The following is a 24,928-nucleotide window of genomic DNA, read 5'->3' on the forward strand; positions in this document are numbered from 1 at the left end:
AGAATTCCTTTGTGGTGTAGTAAGTGGTCATGTTCTATAAATCATTCATGTGTTCTTGAATCAGAATGTATATTCTTTAGTCATTGAATGAAGAATTGTATAAATGGCCATAACATGAAACTGGTAAACTGTATATTTCAAATCCTCTAAATCCTTAGTCATTTCCTCGGCTGTTTGATCATGTGTTGAGGTACTATATTACACATTTTAAACTTAATCTTCAAATTAATCTTCATAGGTAGTATTATTATCTCTTTTTTACAGATGGGAAATCTGAGGTTCATAGAAATTAGGTTGTCTAAGGTTACCCAGATAATAAATTGCAGAATTATGATTAGAGTTCTGGATTGTACAGCTTTTCACTACATCATGATGTCTATGTAAAATGTCACAGTATTTTAAAAGTATTTAAAAAAGCAGTATTAAAAAAAAGAAGTATAAAAAAGGAATTTTCCAAGCTATACTGTAATAAAACATTGTCTGCTTGACTTGGAAGATTTGGTTTGAACATATAACATGCTCTTGCTTCTCCCAACGCCTAATACAAAATCTAAACTAGCCAATTTTTTTTCTTCGTTCTATATATCCATAACTGATTTTCAGAATAACAACGCTGAGGCATGAAAAGAAATCAATGACCTTTCTAACCCATTAGAGCCAGGATGGTTTATAGGATTTATATTTTACATTTATTGAATCCTTATAATCGGGGATCCATCACAACTTTTAGTTAACCAGAACGTTAATTCAATTTACTCCATCACCTGGGAGTAACCACAAACCTATCAGGGAATATTAGATTCCTTTGGGATGCTCCATGCTTAGGTCTAAAGAACCATCTTTCACTCTAGTGACCTTCAAAATGAAGCCATTAATATTTATTTGAGAAAGAAAGCCATAAACATTATAAATATTCAACTAACTTTTCTGATTTGGAGTTGTTAACAATACATTTTTGTTGCTAAGTGGGAAAAAGTTTGAGAGGCCTTATTTTTCTTTTCTCACTTTGAAAATATTAACAGATTGATATTAAGTGGGAGAGAATTTATAAAAACATATGACCATTAAGCCCCAAATCACGGTCCAGTGAACAAGGCTTGATGAATGTCATTTCTGCTGGAAAGGTATAGTGTAATTATTATAATGAGCCACTTTATTGAATAAGTCTCCCACATAAAAAAGTAATTGGAACTGAGCAATTACTTAAAATTACACAGGTTGAAGGTGGTACCTCACTTATCTGTATTTGAATTTTTCATGCACCTGTGAACTGAAAATTAATCCCAAAGTGCATACGACAGATCCTGTGCATGGCAAGATGTTTCCATAAAATAAACTTTTTGCAAAATTGACACTATGCTTAGAAAGAAAGAATTTTAAAAACGTGATTAGTGTCGGTGGCAGAAAGATTAAAATAGTCCTATTACAATGTATATAAAGGTGAATACCATTGTATTAGTGTGTTAGGAAGGTTTGAAATATGTCTTAGAATGTGACTTTTGTAAAGAGGGAGTTTTAGATGATGGGTCAAGATTTCTGATCTTAAGTTATTTCAACATCATAAATTCTGAATCTTGAGAAAATACCAGGCAGGAAATTTAAAAAAATATATAAGGATGTACGTGTACAAGCACATGTGCAGACATGTGCACACACACACACACACACACACACCTCCCAAATCTTTACTCTTCCTTTGGGGTCCAGGGCACCCCATACATGTCAGTCCCTGCTCTGTGTGTGAAACACCTTTTTGTCTTTCTGTGAATTCCACTAGATCATAAGCTCCACATGATCTAGGAATAGGATGGTGTATTCCTTGTCCACTACATTTTCCTCCAGTCTAGCACTGTGCAGAGTTCATTTCTGAAATATATTGAAAGAATGAATAAATTTCTTAATATTAAAAGATAGCTCTTTCTGTGTTCTACCTTTTTTTTTTTCTCATGAAGTGAATCCTTAAAATAACAGATGTGAAGCAGGTAAAAATTACAAAGGAGGACTGCTTATTTTGAAATGCCTCTATTCACTTGAGATATAGGACAGTCTTGTAAAACTAGAAACTAAATGATTGGAAACTTCATTGGCTTGGCTTTTTGGCACTTGAATTTTATGACTGTGCTTTAGTCACTAATGCTTGTCATTGCAGAGTTGGTCAAATCTCCAACAACTTGTATCTCAGCTAAACTAGTATAATAACTGATGAGGCAAAGCATGAGGGGAAAACATTATCTTCAATTACAGAAAAAAATTAGATATGTTTATATATAGTGCTAACTGGTAATAAAATACAATACATGCTAGGGAGATTTAGATTATATAAGTAAAAACCAAAATGACTTCGTGGTTATAAACAGAAAGACAAAGACTGAAAATCTGCAGAGATTTAAAAAAGATGAGTGGATTTATGATTCTGGGAGAAAATGCCAGATGCTTTTAACCAAGCAGCTATTTGTGAATTTAAAATCCATGGTACTCTGATAGTGCAAGGAGCAGCTATTGGTCTCCAATTACAATTCAATTGTATTTGAACTTCAGATCCAAAGAACAAGAATGTCAGCGGAAGCACCAACCATAACACATTGAGACTTAATGGAAAATACAATTTATAAGTATGACTATACTCAAAGGGGAAGCATGTTTAAAAAGTAGAGCAAAGTGTAAATTTCAAAGACAGGTTCAGCTGCAACCTCAGCTCTCCCAGACCTGTTTTGGAGACTGTACCGAAAACACTTGATCAAAGGCCTTCTATATTATGTATAAAAGATGCTTAATCCTAGACTGATTTACTTTTGACCCCCAATAAACGTGCACCTAAGGAATGCAGACAAATGACATATAATTCCAAACTAAAAATGATCACACAATTAAATATTCTGAAAAAAAAATCATTGATAGGGAATTCCTACTCTTGTGTTAGTTGAAAGCAGCAAAATGTGTTTTTAACCCATAACCCAGCACACTGCATATAAAAGTCCTCTAGAAATGATTGTCAAATGTGCACATAAATGCAGCCATATTTTAATTTGAGCTCACAAACGTACTGCAAAGATCAATAAAAATGGAAAAAAAGTTGTCATTTAAATGATGCATCTCCATTATTACTGTGAATAAGTGGGCAGTCAATTATCTACTAAAGCATTCGTATGCTAAAGAGAGAAGTGGTAGGGTTTTCATACTGGGCTTGATGGACATACTTCTTCCCTCCCTGGGACCACACTACTTTGTATCTTTGCGATACAGCTTCCGGTTAGCGGTAGTAACATGTAATCTGCCACTCTTCTCCTAGAGATGTGTCTTGAATGGCACTGCAGAGATGCTAAGCTATTATTTTAGAAAATTCTTTCAGAAGAATAAAAGCCCAAAAGATGAAAACAGGCTATTCTCTTTTTTTTAAAGTGAGTTAACGTTCATCCTGGAAATTATAGATCAGGCTGAGTAACTTGCTACATGTGGAGTTACTGGAACAAACCATCAAATACTCTATATGATTACGTAGAAAATTATAAAATGCTGTATGGCAATCAACAAGGCTTTGTGAACAGTAAACCTTTCCAGAACAATTTAATTTACTTCTTGAGAGGCTGAGACACTAGGTAGGCACGGGGGTTGCAACTGAAATATCATCAAAAATCAGACTAAAAAAAATCAGGCTCATGGACAATAAGGAAAATAAATCAGTAACTAATATATTGTGCTCAACTAGACTGTTACATCTGAAGGTTAATTTAAGTAAAAGTAATTCTTCTTGGTTGATGAATATGTCTATTTGCTGAATCTGACTTCATGGCATGGTTTAATTAAAGTAACTTTTTTTTTTTTTCTTTTTTCTTTGGCTGTGCCGTGTAGCTTGCAGGATCTTAGTTTCTCAACCAGGGATTGACCCCGGGCCCAGGCAGTGAAAGCACCGAGTCGTAACCACTGGACAGTCAGGTAAGTCCCTAAAGTAACTTTTCTTATCTGGTTTGATAGGCACATATCATATGCTATGCCAGGTGCGATGCTAAGCATTTAACATATATTATTTAATTCTCACAACAAACCTCAAAAATAAGAATGATCTCTGTTTATAAATGAGGATTGGAACCTACATCATGTAATCAGTATTACTGGTCTTAATGACTGTTCTACTCTGCTTCTCACAATCAGTTACATTAAGGAGATCATGCGGTCCATGTTTTCCACATGCTTCCCTCCCTGCCTGGAGCAATCTGTCCTCTATGGCTCAGTCTTCCTTCTCCTGCAGGAAGGACTTAGGGGGTTCTGTCTCATGCTCCTGTAATAGTTTTTACTTTCATCCATTCACACGTGTTTCTCCCCATTAGACTAAAAGATTCTCAAGGGCATAGTTCACACCTCACTCACTGTTGAATTCCCATAGCCCAGAAGAGTGCCAGACGAATAACAGGTGTTCCATAAATGTTTGTTGAATGACTGAGTGACTGTTGAAGACTTATGGAAATGTAAAGGGTAAACAAAACACAGTAATTACTTTTTTTGTTTCCTCCTCATTTTGTACATGTGTTAGCTATTAATTATGAAGGCTTACTATGGAACTTTCTATGTGTTTAGCGGAAAAGAGAGAGATAAGAGAGAGAGCAGACATCGCTCTATTGTTGGAGAAATAAATCCTCACTGTTCTTTATCATATGGGTTCTGATTACTGTTCTGAGAAGTACAGGGATACAAGGGGGTGACTGGGACAGCCCTCATCTCTCCATCTGTCTCATGCTGATGTGACTCTGTGATGGGCCCTCATGTTCCCCAGACACAGCAGATTCTGACCCCACAAGGGGCTCCCCAGCCAAGAGAGCAGGGCAGAAAGACCAGGGAGGTCCGCCAGAGACAGAGAGAGTCCTTAGATCCAACTACGGTGGCAACCTCGACGTTGATGAGATGATTCACTTGAGGACAGAGTGAGCTGCTTTTATTAACAGGGTTACTGGAAAGCCAAGTTCACATCTCAGTTTATGTAAGCACTCTACTTAAGGAATTGAGGGTTTAATTCCAATAATACAGAGGGAAAAAATGAGTAGAAAAACCACTGCCCGATTCCCTTCTGCTTGGAAACTAGTAAGACTCCTCTCAAGATCTGCAGGTTTATCCTTTAATCAGGAGGAAAGGGGACTCCTTGAAGATGCCCACGGGGGTGTAGGGGAGTGGAAAGGGAAAGAGATGTGGGAATTGGCACTTGGGAACGCCTTTTCTGTGGGGTTTGGAAGGACACCCCAAGGGAAAAGAGGGACCACACTGTTCGCTGTCTTTTTCCTTTAGGATCTGAGCAAACCACACAATGGCTTTAAAGATGTTACATTTTTGTTTGCTCATTGCTTACAGAGAAGGACAGGTATTTTAAACTATGTGATAAAGGTAATCAGACAGGGCTATTTTTAAAAACATGGTCTCTGCAAAGTGAGGTTGCCATGGGAATTCCTTACAGTTGTTCAAAGCCAGGGTAATTACTTGAGAAAATCTTGCCTAACATGTGCTTTTGTGTTTCCACTTGCTTAATCAAACAACTCCACGTCCACCCCTCCTGGCTTTTGTTGTCAGGTTTTCCCCTTAACTTGTGATGTCCAGGTTCCTGGGGACTCAGTGTTTTCCTTGGCAAGAGAAAAGTGAGTCCCTCTAGTATAGAGGGTGTCAGAAGTTTCTTCCTGACAGGTGGTCGTTAAGAGAAAACTTTTATTTTATTGCTCCTTTGTTCACATTATGAGAAGCACCAAAAGCCAGCCTCTCTTTTTCTTTTGATTTCTTACTACTCTTTGGGGAAAACAGCCTCTGTTTGCAGGGCGCCGGGAGAGTTTCTTCACGCAGAGTGAAGGACCTTGCTGCCCACTTGACAATGACTCACATTTCCAAAGGCAACTGGGATGTAATAGAAATTTGCAAGCGCTTCCCGAAAAATACCGTATCAGGGGAGCTAACAGTGGTGTGGTCTCTGTTCAGGATTTTTCTCGTGTGTTTGTGTATTTTTGTTTTTAAGTGGCTTTGGGGTTTCTTAAGAAAAATGAAAAAGGCTTGCCATATTTAAAAATACAGATACCAGACTGCTTTGTCCTTGATTCCTACTTCCCTTAAATCCTTACCACTGAAATTCACTGAGTGGAATTCTCTGTTTTGGGTTTCCCTGGCCCAAAGCCCTCAAGGATGACAGATCCTAAGTATTTATGAAGAACGCCAGGAGCTCAAGCTGGAAACTGGATGGTGAAAGGAATTGTTAAGTCTACTTTCCTAGCAGCCTGAGGAAAGTCAAAGGTTTAAGAATGGGTGGCAGCGTGGTAAGTCTTTTTTGCTGCTGCCCCAACAGGGTAGCTACTGCTGAGATGAAGAGAAACTGTGTTCCCTATGTGCCCCTTTCCAGATGCTGAAGGCTGTAAAAAGATAAACAATATTGTTCTAACTGTAGTTTATCTACATATGGCCAATGAGCCTGACGGGGGATGAAGGGCAGCTTAACCATGGCTGATCACTGCCCTTGTATAAGACCATGTATTGTGTGTTTGAATCAACTGACTTTATAGACGGGGGACGGCCCGCAGTCTCCAAGAAGTTCTAGTCTCTTTAGAGCTGAAGGACTTGGATCCCGCCCCCAGGATCAATATCTTTGCTAGTTCATTATATTTTAGGGGATTATGAGAGAGACTCAAGTGTAAGATTACAGAATAAAGCAATAATTGTTATCTTACTTTCAGTTAGTTAAAAATAACTGTTAAATGAGAATATAAAAAGAAGCCACAAACATAGAACGATGAAAAGTCCCCTTAGACACACCCCCCCATCCCACTCACCTGCCAAGAACCTTTTTATTTATTTTTTCTCACTAATTTCAAAATATTCTGTTCAGGAAATGTGAGAGACATCATCTCCCCTTTTAGAGAGAAAATAAAATTTCACAGACTAAGATTTTAATTTTGTATTTCCAGTGGGATATCGTTACTCGGGATTTAAAAAAGCAAGTTGTGGATTTGCCGGGTTGGGCATCCATGGTATCGACTCTCGGCACTCTTCCTGGAGAGGGCTGGGTGCAACCCGAGCCCAGAGTGGGGCTTCACTGCACGCCCTCTGGCTTAAAGTTCTGCTTTTGAAATAAATTTAGAAAATAAGCGACCTGTGTTCTCATGTGTAAAATGCAATTTCAGAATGATTGTCTGAAACCAGGCCATTATCTTCCCACTTGCTTATCCACTAACATAGAAACTTTTTGCTTCTATGCCTTGTGCACAGTATTGCGTGAACATAACTACGGGGAAGGGACGTGACAAGCTTAGTGACAATTCTTTTAGAAGAGTACAGTCTTCTGAAAGTCTTTAAGGAGAGGTAACAGTATTGCGTGTGTGTGCCCCCCTCCACACACATGTCATGATTTTTTCACTCAAACTTTAAAAGCAAAGGATGATCTCAGTTGAAATCAAATTAGTGGCCTGAAAGATTAAGCAGAACAAGTATTTCAAAACACAGAAGAAAAAGAGAGAGATAACAATCCTAAGAGAAAAGTAGGGGGAAAAAAGGAGCAGATGGAAAAGTAATAATTGAACAAATAATAAATGAAAATTTCTTATATTCTTAGTTGGCAAACTGAAAAGACTCCCCAGTTTGGGCAGTTCTGATGATAAAAGACATACAAAGTATATCCTGGTAAAGTTTTTGCACTCAAAGGAGATGTAGAAAGTCTTACAAGCTTCCCAAGAGAAACCAGAAAACCAAACAACCACCAAAGAAAAACCGAATTACTTTCACATGGAAAAAAAAAATGGCATTGGCATCAGACTTGTCATCTACAATCTTGGAATCTCTAAAACAGAGGAATAACATCTGTAGATAACTGAAAGAAAAGAAATAAATGAAAATTCTTGAGTGAGAAGAGACACACTACAAAGGAAATCATCATCATCATAATTGAGAACAAAATCACTCAACTACAGCAGAGAAACAAGGAACTGGGGGAGTGATAAAGGGCAGAAGTTCATTTCATTTGGGGAGGAGATGGGAGAAAAGGAGGAGGAGAGGAATAAGTAAAGGTCCTTTACAAGGGTAATCTTTGGAGAATAGGGAGAAACAGAGAATCTTGGAGCATGAAGGAGCTGCTATTTTATTTTCACATGATAATAGAGAAATATGTATTTGATGATAAGCCATAAAAAAAGTTGGCAACAATTGAAAGGATTAAAATAGAAACTAGGACTTTCAAAGAGAAATACTCGCAAGTGAATTAGATGCTTTTGCAAACAAACTCTAAGGTATAATCTCTTTCACAAACTCTGCTATTGATCTTTCATTTTCTAACTGTAGAATCTGGGGAAAAAAATTCCTTATCTACTTTTCAAATGATAAAGACATAGGTAAATCAGAACATGAATAAGATAATGTGCCAAGAGATAATTCCTGCCACAGACCTTAGTAAACTCAATAAACGGCAGTTATTTGGACTAATTTTAGAGAAACTTGACTCTTGTTAGTCTCCCTGGCATAATAACTGGAATAAGTAAGGTCTCCTGCAGAAAGTAATGTACAGGCCACCATTAAACCTGGGCTGAACTTGAGAGCTCAGAGCCCTTCCTTCTGCACGTGAGAAAATGCAGGTTTGGGGAGGCTTTTGATCTATTGGAAGTCACCCGGCTGCCACATGGCATGGCTCAAAAGCTGACCTGTAGAAATGCAAAATTTAAATTAACAAATTTACAAATGTTAGGTTTAGTAATTTCTTCAACCACTAAAATTATTTTTTTCATTATTCTTCTGAGACATTAGATTTCAGGACCCCACCCAGTTACGTGGTTCTTTTCTCTAACATATAGGCTTAAGAAAAATCTGGTTATTTGAGACAGTGATTCTTACTTTTTGGTCAATGTACTTGTCCTCAATCGCAGACCGTTTGGAGTGATCGCAGGATGAGGAAGAGGTGGATGGAAGGCTTCGTAAGAGGCAGCAGGTATCCTGTTGCTGGCGATCAATAAACTGCTTCATGAAACTTTCCCTTTGCAAGAGAAGTACACATTATGTCAAGCATTATTAATGAAATGGAGCAAGGGATGGCATTTTGCAATGATGCATTTGCCTGAGCTAAGATAAAGCAGTGACAAAAGTTCACAGAAAATAAGACATGTCACACCAAGAGGTGTTTAGATTTAATTACACATATAATTTGCAAAATGTTGAATTCAGAGAAAAATTCCTGAATCTTCAGTTATTCCTGTTTTAAAAAACTCACGTCCCTGAAATTACTTTTAAGCAACAATATTCAGAAATTAATGGTACCTTTTGACTCCTATTGTGGTAATAAGATACCTTTCTTCCCCTCTAAGATTTGGAGGAATTAGTTCATCTCTCTGAACTTTCATTTATCATAAGAATCCTTGAGAGATAATTTTACATTTAAAGACTCAAAATAACTCAAAAGAAACTTACTTCATCTGATCTTCAAAGCATGGGGAGAATTCAAATAACATCTTTTCAAATAATCACTAATCTTGAATCTAATTTACGGCTCTTTTATATATGTCATATTTTTCAGGTTTTAAATTTTGTTTTTTTTAAAATCAGAATTGCAAATATATTTTGATTTGAATTTTAAATATTATGGCACCACATCCAGTCTCATGCTTTTATAACCTCCCCATAGAATTGTTTTTAAAACTAGTTACATAAAAAATGCCATATTTGATATTATTCTGGTTCTATTTGTAATTTTTGAGCTATAACTGGAAGAATTTCCTTTAATTACTAAAAATAAGCATTTTGAAGCATCTTCAATGCAATTGCTTAACTTGAGGGCAAAAGTGGTAGAAAATCATATTAGTATGAGTGCCAAATGCCATGGTTCTTCTTTTAAAATATGGAAGACAAATTATATTGCACCCAGACATGGCATTCTAAACAAACGCTGTCACAGTAGTCCGGAAACCTGGCCAGTGGCGGTTTCTCCATTTCCTTGAAAATAAAAGGGCCTCAGAGGCAATTTTATCCTTACATGGTTGAGGGTCAGAGGCCAATGTCTACGCGCATCTTTGTAAGCTGGACCACCTGTGCCAGTTACCTGTGAAGTCAAATCCCCGAGGGGCCATCTCAGGGCGAAGCAGCGGTCAGCAGCCTCCTTGCCCAGGTTAACACACCTGACCTTGCTCTGGAGGTATTGCTTAAAGGGGTCAACGGTTTTTAAAACAGAGGAAGACAGAGTAGCAGGATGGATAATAACTTAAAAACAGAAAGAAACCACACCCACATGAGTTTGAAAGAGCTGAATCAGATTTAAGATGAATGTTTTACAGTGTATTTGAGATATACAGTTAAAGAAATACTTTAATACCTGATTTTAGGAACTGTAAAATCTGAAGGAAGCTTTGAGATTTTCACCATTTGCGGTCTGTTTGGAAATTTTTCAAAGATTCGAAGTCGCAAAGGGAGCTTTTCTTTGGTGTCTGCGTTTGCTTCACTTTGCTTTAACTAAAGAAAAAAATAGAAAGAAGGGGGAAATCTGTAGTAATATAAGTCACAGTCTATAAGACTTTTTGAATCAAAGGAACAATGAGTTATTACATGAAGAAACGGTAGATGGCAGTAAAGCCCTACCATGTATATCTTGGTCTCCTGCCTTACTCTGAGTGTTCAAAGTCTGAGCACAGGGAAAACAAAAAGAAAACTAAACAAAAAACTAAACCAGAAAAAAAAAATTAGAAGAAAAATGTATGTTATTTCATTCCCAAACATAATCCCCTTTTCATACCAAACGTAATTTTTTATCATTGACTGACTTATTATCACTAACATATTTAAACACCAAAGTGTTTTATAAATACGTGTGTTAGAATTAGAAACCAAAAGAATGAAAAAAGAAATGAAAGTCCTAAGTGGTGATATTTGAAAGGGGGAAAATGTCAAGGAAATTGATCATTTAGTCTAGCAGATTCATGAAAGAATAGCTCAAATAGAAACAACACATTTGGTACATAAAGCAAAAGTTCTCTATGTAGTTGTAAAGATTCTTGGGAATTATTCAATTACATGCCATGAAGTATCTGGGAGTTGACAAGCAAATGGTTTTATTATTTATTTGTTTGTTTATTTATTTATTTATTTCTATAAGTTTGTTTTTATATTTTTACAGTTTAAGTTTCACAGAAGCTGAGGCTTTACATCACAAATGCTGAGCTAAGAGGTCAGAGAGTACTTTAATTCAGGCAGTCTTTCTTGGTGGGGTTATGGAGGCACGTTTCAAAAGGTACCAGCTTCTTACCCCCTATGGGGTATATGCTTTTTTTTTTTTTTTTGAAAAATATTTGATATATATTTCTTGATTTATAAAAAGTGTTCACAAACTAATTTTGGAAAAGACAAATTCACAAAATTATACAACTGCTTCAAAATTAATGAAAAGATGCTTAAACACAAATACTTATAGGTACTATAAACACACAAATAAAATTATTACTTTTGCATATCAGATTATCAAAAGTTAAAAAATGTGAGGTTATGGACTGAATGTCAATACTATGACATAGTATGAGTGTGTTTCATGTTTGGTAATTGCAATCATTGTTGCTTTTGTTGTGGTCATCCATGTACAATGCTTGGTGTCAGTCGATTTATCTCTTGTAAAAATAAAATACAGTGTGTGTGTGTGAAAAAAAAAAAAAATGTGAGGTTATGAGGAAATGGGAATTTCTGTTAAATATAAAATGGTACAACTTTTTCAGAAGGCAATGTGATAATATGTTTTAAAATGTTAAAGATGTGTCTACTTTGATCCAGCAATATCATTTTTGAGACTTTATCTTAAGGAAATATTTGAACAAACGGGCAAAGACATAAGTACATGGCAGGGACTTCCCTGGCAGTCCAGTGGTTAAGACTTTGCCTTCCAAAGAGGGCAGTATGGGTTCGATCCCTGGTTAGGGAGCTAAGATCCCACATGCCTCATGGCCAAAAAACCAAAACATAAAACAAAAGCAATATTGTAACAAATTCAATAAAAACTTTAAAAATGGTCCACATAAAAAAATCTTTAAAAAAAAAAAAGTACATGGCAGTTCAATGCTACTCTGTCAGTAATATTAAAAAAATTAGAAATAAACTAATAAACTAAACACTTATCCCCAGTAAGGACTGGCAAAATAAATTATGGTACATTCATGCAAAAAGACTCTATGAAGCTCTTATAATGGATGACATAGATCTATAAATCTTGAATCTTATAAATCTTATAATCTGTGTGTGTGTATGTGTCCTTAAAAAATAGATAATATAAAAGAGTACATATTATGAGACCTCATCATTTATATATAACAAATCTGGAAGGATATATTCCAACTGGTAATAGTGGTTATTTCTAGGGGAAAAGAAGCAGAATTATGAAATTAGTTTTCTCTGGTTTGCTCAAATTACTTAAAATTAACATATATTAGCATAAATTATGAGAAAACATATTAAAGATATTTCCATAGCATTAGTTCCATAATTACCTCATTAGTTATCAGAAAGTTGCAATTTATAGAGATAATGATATATATCTTTAAAGACTTACTTGAGGCATAAAGTACATTAGCTTATTTTATGAAAATAATATTTTACAATATTAAAATAACCAATGTTATTTTAGTTAAATACAAAACTTTAAATATTTATTATTCTTGGGACTGGTCAATGCATCTCTATTACAGTATGACAAAATATCCCCTAAATATCATGACAAGGGGGTATATGCTTTTACTTTATTTTTTTAAATTAATTTTTATTGGAGTATAGCTGTTTTACAACACTGTGTTAGTTTCTGCTGTACAGCAAAGTGAATCAGTTATATGTAAACATATATCTCCTCTTTTTGGGATTTCCTTCCCATTTAGATCACCAAAGAGCATTGAGTAGTGTTCCCTGTGCTATACAGTCTGTTCTCTTTAGTTATCTATTTTATACATTGTAGTGTATACATGTCAATCCCAGTCTCCCAATTCATCCCCCCTCTGCCCTCCCGCCCGGTATCCATACGTTTGTTCTCTACATCTGTGTCTCTATTTCTTATGCTTTTACTTTATAATGACAATCTGTCCTGGATTTGTGGAAAGGTGAGCATGAGAGGCCAAGGAAGCGTTTATAATGAGAAGAGAGGTGGCAGCTCTTCCCTCCTACCATGTGGGGATATTCAAACTGGCCAGAGAGAACATGAGCATTTTGGGGGAACATCCCAATTTCAATACAATATATGGCTCAGTTGTCCAACTGGTTGTGAGCCCACAGTGAGATTCTACGTCCTGATTCCTAGTTCAGGAAACTTGCCTTTTTTTCTTACTCCACTATAGAAACTTACGTTTTGGTTTTATACATTTTGTTCTTACATTTTGGTTTTATATAATATGAACATTTACCTTAGCCATTTGTATATCTTATACAGCTTTGTGAGTCATCTTTGACTTTCTGTCTTTGGTGGTATCTCGTTTAGGGAAGGGGCCACCATCATTCACCACCTTCCTCCCCTCTCCCCCTGAGAGGAACACTGACCACAGGGCATTCTCAATAATTTGATGGTTATGATGACAACAGTGATAAAGAATTAGCTCCCAAAGGCACAGAACAGAAACTGTGAGTATTTCCAGGAGACGCAGGCAATTAGAAAAATGGCTCCACGTATAAAGAGATTCATGAGGAAGAGACTTGTTTTCCAAAAGTTTATGGTCACAACTAGTAGAAAAATATTTGTAGTGGTAAGTAGAGCACACAGGGGGGAAAAAAGCAGTTAATATGTTGTCAGACCAAAGAGAAAGGCAATTATAAAGGGCCAAAGACAGGCTGAAAAGACAGAGCATAAATGAGGTATTTAATTCATGCGTCTGCTGACTCATTTATTGATACACTGATGCAGTCACTTCTTATAAATCAAATCCCGCAGGCCAGGACTTAGCAGGTTCCGTGCTAGGTTCTGGGGATATAAAAATAACTGAGGCCAGTATTTGCCCTCATGGAACCCACATTATAATGGATAGATAGTTATATAAACAGATAATGACAATAAAATGTAATAGCTATTCTAGCTGAGATACAAACAAAGTGATGTGAACACAAGGTGAGGAGCAAAGAGAGAAATTAGAAAAAAAAGAAGAAGGAGGTGCTGCTTCTCCTTCCAGAGACTTCTTGGGCAGTGGAATTGCTACACATGATTACGTGAGTCAACACTGGGGCTGTAGGCCTGCCGGCACTGGTATGTATATTTTATGAGAATTAAATGTCTTCAAAGAGACACAAGGGCAGATGGTATATTAATCAGGACATGCCATCAAAACAAAAACACGGAGCTCCTTCCTAAAAACCGCTCAGGTGGCCCATTCTCTGGATCCCCACCGTGCTTCCCTGGTCAGAGGCATCCCCTGGCTCATGCCCTCCCTCCCACGGTCTCCTCATCTGGTTTGGCTCCTTCAAATCTATCCCGCATCTGGGTCACAGTAATCTTCTCACTTTCTGGCTTAAACCCTTCAGTGGGGGGTCCACTGCTCTCGAACAAAACCGTCAACCTTTAGGTTTTAACACCCAGTTCTGTGTTACCTGTTCCTACCACCTGTCCAGCCTCACCTGGCCCTGTGCCCACACCACGTTCCAGTCATGCCCACCTCTTTCAGCTCTTCACAAGTGTCCAGGCCTCCGCCCCAGAGCCTTTGTCGTCCTGGCCCCTCTGCTGGGAGCTCCTCTCCTCCCCTTTCTCTCTTGTTCTTCATGAACTTCCACCTGCTTTTCTGATTTCAGTTCCACCAGAAATCCCTCCGAGAAGCTTCCTCTCATCAACAAGGTCTTCCTCTCACAAGCTCACAGCATACTGGGTTGAAGCAAATGAAGTCGCCATGTTTGTGTAGGTCAAAGCAGTCAAAATGGGCAATTTCTCATGGTTCAACCTAACACTCACTGTACTAGGTTCCTAGGACTGTTGTTAACAAATCATTATAAGATCAGTAGCTTAAGACACAAAACTTGATTCTCTCAGTGTTCTGGAGGCCAGAAGTGCCAAATCAGGGTACCAGCAACGCCATGTTCTCTCTGAAAGCTCTAAGGAAAAATCCTTCCTTCACTCTTCTCAGCTTCTCAGCAGTCCTTGTTGTTCCTTGGTCTCTGTCATTGCTTAGCCCTCTTCCCTGTGTGTTTCTCTGTCTCTCTATCTGAATCTCCCTCTCTTTTCTCTTACAAAGACACCAATCATTGAAATTAGGGCTTGCCCTAAAGCAGTGTGATCTTAACTGATGACATTTGTGAAAACCTAATTTCCAAATAAGGTCCCATTCTGAGGTTCCTGGTGGACATCGATTTTGGGGGGACACTATGAAACCCACTACATAGAGCATTATTTATAATGCTTATAGTGTATGACCATTACTATAACTTATAGTGTATGACCACGTGAACTCTACATCTGTTCTTCCTGAGACTGTAAACTCTTGGAGGACAGGGATCGTGTGGGAATTTTCCACTATTCCGTATCTGGGGTCTGCCACAATATTTGACATAAAGTAAGTTAAACAAATATTTGTGGAATAAGTAATTATACAGATCAAATGGCAGAACTAAAATCTCCAGCAGATAACTGGGAAATAAAAGAAAGGATTTTAGGTATCTTCTAAAGGATGGAGAGACAAGCAGAAAATATCTGTTTCCCAATTGAATAAATTTGTTGGTGTGAAATATCAGTGTCCCTAGATTCACACACTAGAATAAAATTATACTCTGTGACATTTAACCTGAACGTATGTCTGCCACTGATAAACAGATGAATGTTTAGAATAAGTTTACACGCAATATCTTGTAACATTTAATCAACTATCCTAGAATATAATGTTTAACAGATGTAGGTTACCAGTATTAAAAAATAATCCCCATGCCTATATGTTTTTAAAATGGAACTCATCTCATTCTAACTTGTATTAGAGTTATTTATACTCCCCAAAGCTTGTAAGCTCCTTGAGGGCAAGATTCCACATTTAAAAAAAAATTTTATTTATTTATTTATTTATTTATTTTTGGCTGTGTTGGGTCCTCGTTTCTGTGCGAGGGCTTTCTCTAGTTGCGGCAAGCAGGGGCCACTCTTCATCGCGGTGCGCGGGCCTCTCACTATCGCGGCCTCTCTTGTTGCGGAGCGCAGGCTCAGTAATTGTGGCTCACGGGCCTAGTTGCTCCGCGGCATGTGGGATCTTCCCAGACCAGGGCTCGAACCCGTGTCCCCTGCATTGGCAGGCAGATTCTCAACCACTGCGCCATCAGGGAAGCCCCAAGATTCCACTTTTAATTTACTTTTATCACACCTTTTAGAGAGTAGAAATATAATAACTGTTTGTGACTAAATGGATCTGAACTCAGCATGAGTTGATCACTGCACTGTAAAGCTGCAAAGAGCAGGTGAGAAGCTCTTTTGATGGCTCGGAAGGTTCTTCAGGATCCTGCAATCCGTCCTCTTGACTATCAGGCATTGCTGCCCCGTAGATGTACCAAATGGGGCAATTAAAATAGAGTAAGGTGACTGGCTGCTGGAATGGCAGATACGTCCACTTTCACTGCCGAGGCACTGACACGAATCTTCTACCCGTGGGAAGGGGCCTCTTTCTGAACACCAGTGCTCTTTCGGTTGTTCCCAGATAAGCAGCATCAACGGGTGATGAACATACACACACTCATTGGCCGGGCAAATCCTCTCCTGGGTGTATACCTCCCGGACATGTGTGCACGCCCAGGTCAACTACACCCTCCCAAGCCCACAGCAGTGCCACCTGTAAGAGTCCCAAACTTAAACTCTTCAAGTGCCCATCAGCTCCTGAATGGAAGAGCAAACTGTGGTCCATTGAAACATCTGAGTCAACGAACAACATCCAAGCACAAAACTTGGGTGAATTTCCCAATAGAATAGTGAGTAAAGGAAGCCAGACAAAACAAAAGAGTACGGACTGAATGATTCCATTTATATAAAGTTAAAACACAGGCAGCACGAGTCTATCTGCTTGGTCCTAGGAGAGCGTTTACCCTGGGGTGAGGGGGAAGCATGATGACTGGACAGGTGTATGGGGAGGGGCTTCTAAGGTACAGTCAATATTTCTTGAGCTGGGCACTGGTGGGGGTTCAGTTTGTAAAAATTCAGCAAAATGCCTCTTTCTATAAGTATATTATAGTTTAGTAAAAAGTTTTCTTTTTTTTTTAAGGGCAGATGATGCATTTGAGCACAATCATTTAATTCTTACTTCACTGCTATTAACCTCCATAACCTTCACCATTGCTTCTGCCACAGCCCATGATCATGACTGAGCTACAAAAAGAGAAGAAAAGAAGAAAGCACAAGATGGGATTAGAGAGTGTGTGTGTGTCAAGGGGGTGAGTGGTGATGGGGGATCAGGAAGCCAGGATAAACGGAAGTACTTCACGGTATTTTGAAGCCACTATAAAGTGTCCTTAATATGTGATAAAATGGTATTCTAGCTTTTATCCAAATTCTTTCCCCTTCTGCATGTAAGCACAGATTTTCCAAGATTAAATTTACTTTGATGCAAGTGAGGGAATAACATGGATTATATTGGATATACTGGATAATAATTTAAGATCATTATACTATATCACAAAAGCTGACCTTCTAACATAGAGTAATTGCAATCGTAAATTTCCGCTTAAAAATTATTTCAAAGGTTATGATTCTTGAATGGAAGAAAAGTAGCACAGAGAATCCCAAGATTTTATTCTCCTTATTGAAAAACCTAATGTAAAGAACAGTCCGAAGGAAGGAGGTTATAAAAGCTTCAACTGAGCATGAAGTCTGGCTGTAGCAGATAGATCAGATGATAGCTTTGCAACTGACTCACATGGTTAAAAAAAAAAATTTTTTTTTGCAAAAAGGAAATTAGAATCAAAGGAAAAATTTCAATCCTTGAGCTTTCAAAAATATAAATCATCTCAGCTCAGTGCTACTCCATGGCTCAGCATCTGTCTTGCGGAGATATCATTACACGTTGGGTGGCTGAAAGCCTTTTCCTTTACTTGTGCTTCTCAAGAGAGTTGGGAGCAATTGGTCTGCACGACACATACCCCGTTCTGCCTCATTGCTTAAATCTGCCATATTTCAGCCTGGGTTTTCTTCTGTTAAAATATTCAAGCATTATTCAGTTTCAGTTCCTTTCTGAATGCTGCCACAAATAACTGAATTGAAGGATTACCTTAAATAAATTTTTTTTCGTAATTTTTGTGTGATTTTCTAAAAGAAAACAATTTAAAAAGCATTCAGACTTGGGAAAGATTCTCATTTGAAAATCTAGTCCATTCTGGCTTGGAAAATGTGCAGAGATCTGTGGGTTAATGTAACTGAAGAGTGGTTTTTGACTGCTCCACATATGAAAAAGGACCACATTCCGTTTAACCTGGAGAAGGGAGTTCCTCAGTGTTATCTGAGTCAATTAAGGCTGAATTCTCTTTGTTTCTTTTGGGTTTTTTTTTTTTTTTTTTTTTTTTGGCTGCGTTTGGTCTTCGTTGCTGTGTGCGGGCTTTCTCTAGTTGCAGCGAGCGGGGGCTACTCTTCGTTGTGGTGCGTGGGCTTCTCATTGCGGTGGCTTCTCTAGTTGCGGAGCACGGGCTCTAGGTGCGCGCGCTTCAGTAGTTGTGGTATGTAGGCTCAGCAGTTGTGGCTCGCGGGCTCTAGAGCGCAGGCTCAGTAGTTGTGGTGCACGGGCTTAGTTGCTCCATGGCATGTGGGATCTTCTTGGACCAGGGATCTAACCCGTGTCCCCTGCATTGGCAGGCGGATTCTTAACCACTGTGCCACCAGGGAAGTCCCATATCTTTGCTTCTTTACATGATGGCTTTTGCTGGTTTTTCTAGATCTGTACATGACTCAGTAGTTCAGAATGGAGACTCTTTCTAAAGCATAAATTACTATTTTTCAAGGAAGTTTCTCTTGCTATTTTGCACCTGTGATTCTACAACCCAAACTGCAGATGACCTATCTGGAGTAATGATCAAACATGCTGGTTTTTATTAATATCTCTATGTTACTATAAAACCTTGACATACAATATGTATAAGGGATACTTCTCACTAGCCTATTGAATCCAATAAAGAGTTTCTTGGAAGGGAGAACCTTTCCTTTTTCCTCTGGGCAAATGTCCCTTAGCTACATAATTGCATGTGAGACAGCAATACTGTGTACTTTAAAAATGTTTCCTTTAAAAAGTGTTGAAGTCCTCAGGTCATTAGTTAGGGTCAGTGTCAGGCTGTTAGTTAGGGTCAGGGTCAGGGCAGTAGGGTCAAAAAGGAGAAAATAAAGTGTTTAAGTCACTGCTTTTTCCCTCTTTTACAAAAATCTTCAATAAACCCTGTACCTTCCGACTTCAAATAGGAGTTTTCTGGATGTAAATGGGAGGGCTCATTTCTTGGTTTGCATCTGGGCCATAAAAGCTACATTTATTTGTGACAGCTGGCACCCCAAAATGTTCAAGGTAATTTCATAACTTCAGCTGATCAGTGGCATGTGGTGTTTCCTCTTCCACATCTCTCAAGAAATTCAGAGCTGTTACTCATTCCCCCTTACAGCCTGACCCCAAAGAAAGTGGGGAGAGGAGGTATGTTCTTGGAGGAGCTGGGAATTAAGTGGCTGTTCTGTGCCTCCTGGTTTGGGAGGCCAGCAGCACAGATGCATTTATACCATCTTACGACAGCCCGAAGCTGTACAGGAAATGTTCACTTTCATGCTCTTGTTACAACACTGAACCTAAGATCTTACAGGCTTTAAATGTCCTGCAGAAGGTTCTTTGTGCAGTAATGTAGGTACTATTTGCACCAAACCTAAGCTAGCAGAAAATGTTAACAAGACAGTAAAAGAAAGAAAACTATTAAAAAACTAGAATACCAAATGATGTTGAACGGTTGTTTCTCTTTACATTATTGTCCCTTAAAATCCCACTAATGGAATGAACGGTTTCCTTGAGATAGTAGTAACGAATACAGTTTGCTTTTGCATGTTTTTTCCTCTAGGTCCCAAACACCTCTATTTTACATTATATCTGTCTTGCGTTATTCAACCGAGGCACAGTTGTTTCCATTAGGGAATTTACTGAGTCATAGAAACATTTTTATTATGATAAAAAAATGCATTTTTTGCACCACTTCAAATGAAATTATATTAGAGTTCCATGTAAACTAGATGCTTGGTTCTTGTTATGAGATGAATATTCAGTAAGTAATAGGAAAAAAAAAAAAGCCCAGACCAAAGGGAATTCAGAATATACATTTTTGTGCACTCACATAATTGTCCTCCCTGTTTTGCTTTAGAAAACACAGGGGATAGCATAGTGCATCAGTAAAAAAGTAAGAAGATGCAGATTTAAATTTTTGTTCCATTTTATAATCCCTTAACTGCTTTGGATTTCAATGTTCTCAAATGAAAAATGAGGACCTTCACTCTTTTATATAAATGCCAGATATTTAAGAGAGATAGTGTATTGCCTGTAATTTGAATTACTCAAGGGAAGTGTGCTATAAAAACCAAAGTTATCACTGAGCCACAGCAACTGCTGGCTCGACGTGAAAATGGTCTCATCTCAGTGAGGGGGCTAAATAGAGAGGGTGCCGCATGCGGGCTGTCGACCCCCTCCTCCCTCTAGCCTGGGACCACCTCACCCTTTCCCACTCGCTCCAATTTCTTCCCCTTCGCTACATTGATTGATTTATTTTCTCAAGATTCTTGGTCTAAAAAATGAAAATGAAAATAGAGAAGGGCAAACATTTCTCCTCACCTTGTGTCCTTCCCTATTCTCCCTCCCTTTTCAAACCTGCTTCTTGAAGCTTGCTTACCATCTACGCGACTCCTCGGCACTAACTTCCCCTCGTCCACTGCCTCTCGGGCCCCAGGTCTCTCCCACCACCTCAGTGGTCCCAGGCTGCTGAGTCCAGTGGCACTTGGACTCACTATCACTCCTTAAACCCTCCCAACTGGGTTTCCATCTTAGTCCTGTCCCTTTAAATCTACCTTAAAGAACACCTAAGAAAGAAACACCACCTTGTTCCTGGGACTTAAAGTAATTCAAGGATGGTCAATTAGGTGTAGAATAAATTCTAATCTCAGCGTGGCTTAAAGTATCCTCTCATGCCTTGCCCTTTATACTCTAACAATATTGGTTTGTGCGTCCCTCCCACAGAGTCCCATTTGTGCCTTTGAACATACCGTCCCCCTGCCTGCAACACACTTTCCTTCCACACTTGGTTAATTACAATACTTCCTTCAAAAACCATCTCCTCTAGGATGATTTCTCAGAATAACAACTGGTACTTGAAGTAGTAAACGTGTGCAGATACTCTGCTGAACACTTTGTTCATTGCCTCATTTTCTAACACTATTTAATCCTCAAAATAGCCCCCTGATGTAGGTACCATAATTAGCTCCATTATGTTATAGATGAGGAAACTGAGGTCCAAGGAGCTCAAGTCTGCTGCCCAAGGTCATGCAGCTAGAAGTGGTAAAGCACTGGGATTTGACCACCATCTTTCAGATTCCAGAACTTCAGCTTCTAAACACTGCTGTATACTGTTCCACCAAAACAGCGTTTTTAAGCAATAGATGTGTTTTTACTTCTGCAGCTTTGCACCTGCTATTTCTTTTATATGGAATGCATTTTCCCACTTTCCTAATAAAATTTGATTTATTATTTTTAGACATATCTTCTCGACCTGGCTCCAACCTCAGTTAGGCACGTCTTCCCCCAGGCTCCCTGGGTCTTCGACCCTAGTGCTCAGGGCTTTGCACTATAGCTCCTTAATTCTGTGTACCTCTCCCCTACTAAGCTGACAATTTTTAATTAAGGGCAGGACTCTCTGTGGCCCCATGGCTCACTGGATGTTTACACACAAGAGACAAGGATAACACAATGGTGACGAGATGAAGAACAAAAAAAGGCAGCATCAAGGGTGTCCCACAAACAGGCTGAAGTGACCAATTTGTGGTATTTCTCATCACTTGGTTACCCTTTCCTTAGGCTCTTTACAACGTGGAATCAGCCATATGAACCAGCACAAATGACTCTTCCAATTCAGATGAATTATATTACTAAGATGAAGAGAAATGACAAGCCACATCAGATTTTCTATCAGAAACAAAACCATAAAAAAACATTTTGTTCCTGATGAAGTCTATGCTTCCAACTTTATAAGATAAAAAAAAATCGTAATTGACTATAAATTCTATACAACATATCTATGGTATAAAGCTTCACAAACATATGAGTCTTTGAACAGGGCAACAGAGCAGCCAATTTATGTCTATATATAGTGTTATTAGAGTTTACCATAGAAAATTCTTAGCCTGTTAAAAAAAAAAAACTTTATTTTGAAATAATTTTGAACGTACATAATAGTTGCAAAGATAGTATAGAGAGTTCCTGTACACCCTTGACCCAGCTTTTTCTTATGTTAGTATCTTACATAACCATAGGACATTGATCAAAACCAAAAAATTAACCTTGGTCAAATACTTTGAACCAAAATGCAGAACTGCTTTGGAACTCCCCGGATTTTGCAGGAATGTCTTTTTTTCTGTTTCAGAATCCCATCCAGGATTCCACATTCTATTTCATTGTCACGTCTTGACACCCTTGTGCGTGTGTGTGTGTGTGTGTGTGTGTGTGTGTGTTTTAAGCTCTTCCTTACTTTCTGTCTCCACAAAATATTATACTTAATACTCAAGTCTCATCTTGTGTTTTCCCTGCCTCAACTCTAGAATCAGTCACTTCCCCAAAGAATATTGATTTGTTTTATTTGAGAATGGTTTTTAGAAACGAAAATTTTAGGACTGGGTTTTCTTGATGTTACTGGCATGTCACTGCTTCTAGGCTCGCCCAGAGGAAAGACCTAGGAAGTATATGTATGTATAGGAGCCCTTGTATACACACGTATCTATATTTAGTATCTACTTACTGTGTTTGTATCTATTATAACCACAGAGCTGTATACAGGTATCCACCCTTGTATCCATGTATCTATCTACACATCTATGTCTATATATCTACTGATGTATCTATCTATCTACTTATGCATCTATGTATCTATCTATCTTCTATCTTACAATAAACTGAGTTCATAGTGATACTCCTATTCCAATTGCCAGAGGGTTCATTCTGGCATCTTCCCTTTGCTTATCTGTAACTTCTTTCTCTGACTGTGTGAAATCTGGCTCTCGTTATCTCCATAAATTTCTTTATTTGTTCCACCTTAGTTTACAGATAACTAGTGTCAGTGATGGTATTTACTATAAAATAAATCCCACACTTTAAATCGGAGGTTTGGAAGACACATATTTTGTACTGGAGTTTCCACACTGGGGTCTTGAACTCCCACGCATGCTCTCTCCTCTTAAGTAATTCCTTCTCAGGCAACCATCATGCATTTTCCAAGTATCATTCCTGACTATGCCTGTGGTAGATTGTACAGTTGTTCAATTTTGCATACTTTGAGGGCAAAGGGCTTATTAGATGCACTATGAAAATTCACATTAACATATTTTATGCAAAACAACATGGAAATAGGGATAACATCAAATAAAATAACATACATGTACATTTCTCATTTCTTAGTAATAATCTAAGTCATTCTTTTAATATCAGAGTAAAAAATACTCAGTAGTCATATGGCTGTGAGTGAGGATGCCAGCCTTGCCCCGTCTCCCACTGTGACTCTTACTGAGCAAGGGCAGCGGGTAGAACGTAAGGAAAGGCCGACAATGAAACCATCAGCCTTCAGTTATGAATAAAGAAAAAGACTGGTTGCCCTTCTTACATAAGTTCCATAGCTTTCTGGCCACCTTCGGTTATAAAAAAATCAGTCCAGGGCAATCCAGTCTCATACCTGATTCAAGCCTTGCTCCCCTGCCCCACCCCAGCCCCACAAGTATGACTTCCTGTCTAGAACTGGGAAGGGGACATGGTCTCTTCTTTCACATCTCCTTCTTTGGGGTCTAGCTCCTCCAGAGCAGAGGCCAGGGTGGAGAGTTAGGAGAAGAAAGGACTGTCTTGGGAAACCAGCCACATTTCAGGGGAGTCCACTTTGTGGTTTGGTCTGGATCTACCCTGTTCAAAGCTGATGGCTTTCTGTATGGCTGACCAGCATTGAGAGGCAGAGATACAAAATCCCAGCCTAAAAGGAATGATGTTGACTAGCTGGACCAGTCAGATTCTTCTCCCATTGGGAGGCTGAACTTGAGACAGAAAAAGTGTTGATTATTTGTAACAGAACAAACATTTACATGGGACAAAAACAAAGATGGATTATTTGTGTTTCCCTAAGGCAAAGCACCAGCATCATTATTTTTCCTTAAGGCTGTGGTATCTCTTTTCCCCCCACCCTATACAGTCTCATCCAGAGTTACAACTTCCACTAGTACAGAGAGCTTCACTAGGACTGAAGAACCAAAGAGGGCAGACATTTCTGTCTGGTTTTTTTGCTGACTTATCCCTTAGGCCTAGAACAGTGCCTGGCACATGGCAGGCACTGGATAAACAATTGAGAATGACATGGAACGTCCATATTTGTATCTCTAGCCAGCCAGCCCTTGCTCCTAAACTCTAGACCTACACATGCAACCAAGTATTAGGCGTCTCTGCTGAGTCTCAAACCCATCACAAACTCAACATATCCAAGCCCGAGTGATGGTCTTTTCCCACAAATAAAGTTCTGTGCTAATGTTCCCCGGTTCTGCGAATGGTATCATCATCCATCCAAGGAGATGAACCTGAAACCAGGAGTCATCCTTGAGACTCTCATTTATGTCCTTAAATCTAAACGTTCACCAAGTCCCTGATGATTTTGCTTCCCAAACAGCTCTCCCATTCACACTGCCTCCCATCGTAAAAGCCTTCAGTGGCTTCCTATTGTTCTGGGGGCAAAGGGAAAAGTTCTTTTTTTTTTTTGGCCATGCCACGTGGCATGTGGGATCTTAGTTCCC

At 38.5% G+C, this 24,928-nt stretch overlaps 1 protein-coding gene across 1 annotated transcript in view; it reads right to left on the reverse strand.

Annotated features, from left to right (window-relative positions):
• NALCN (sodium leak channel, non-selective) overlaps window positions 1-24,928 on the reverse strand; it is a 264,944-nt gene that overhangs the window by 68,966 nt on the left and 171,050 nt on the right. The window contains 2 exon segments of the mRNA XM_059902583.1: window positions 8,839-8,977; window positions 10,307-10,443. Of these exon segments, the coding sequence (XP_059758566.1) occupies window positions 8,839-8,977; window positions 10,307-10,443 (276 nt within the window).

The sequence above is a fragment of the Balaenoptera ricei genome, chromosome 18, assembly GCF_028023285.1.
Source record: "Balaenoptera ricei isolate mBalRic1 chromosome 18, mBalRic1.hap2, whole genome shotgun sequence".
NCBI classification, from domain to species: domain Eukaryota; kingdom Metazoa; phylum Chordata; class Mammalia; order Artiodactyla; family Balaenopteridae; genus Balaenoptera; species Balaenoptera ricei.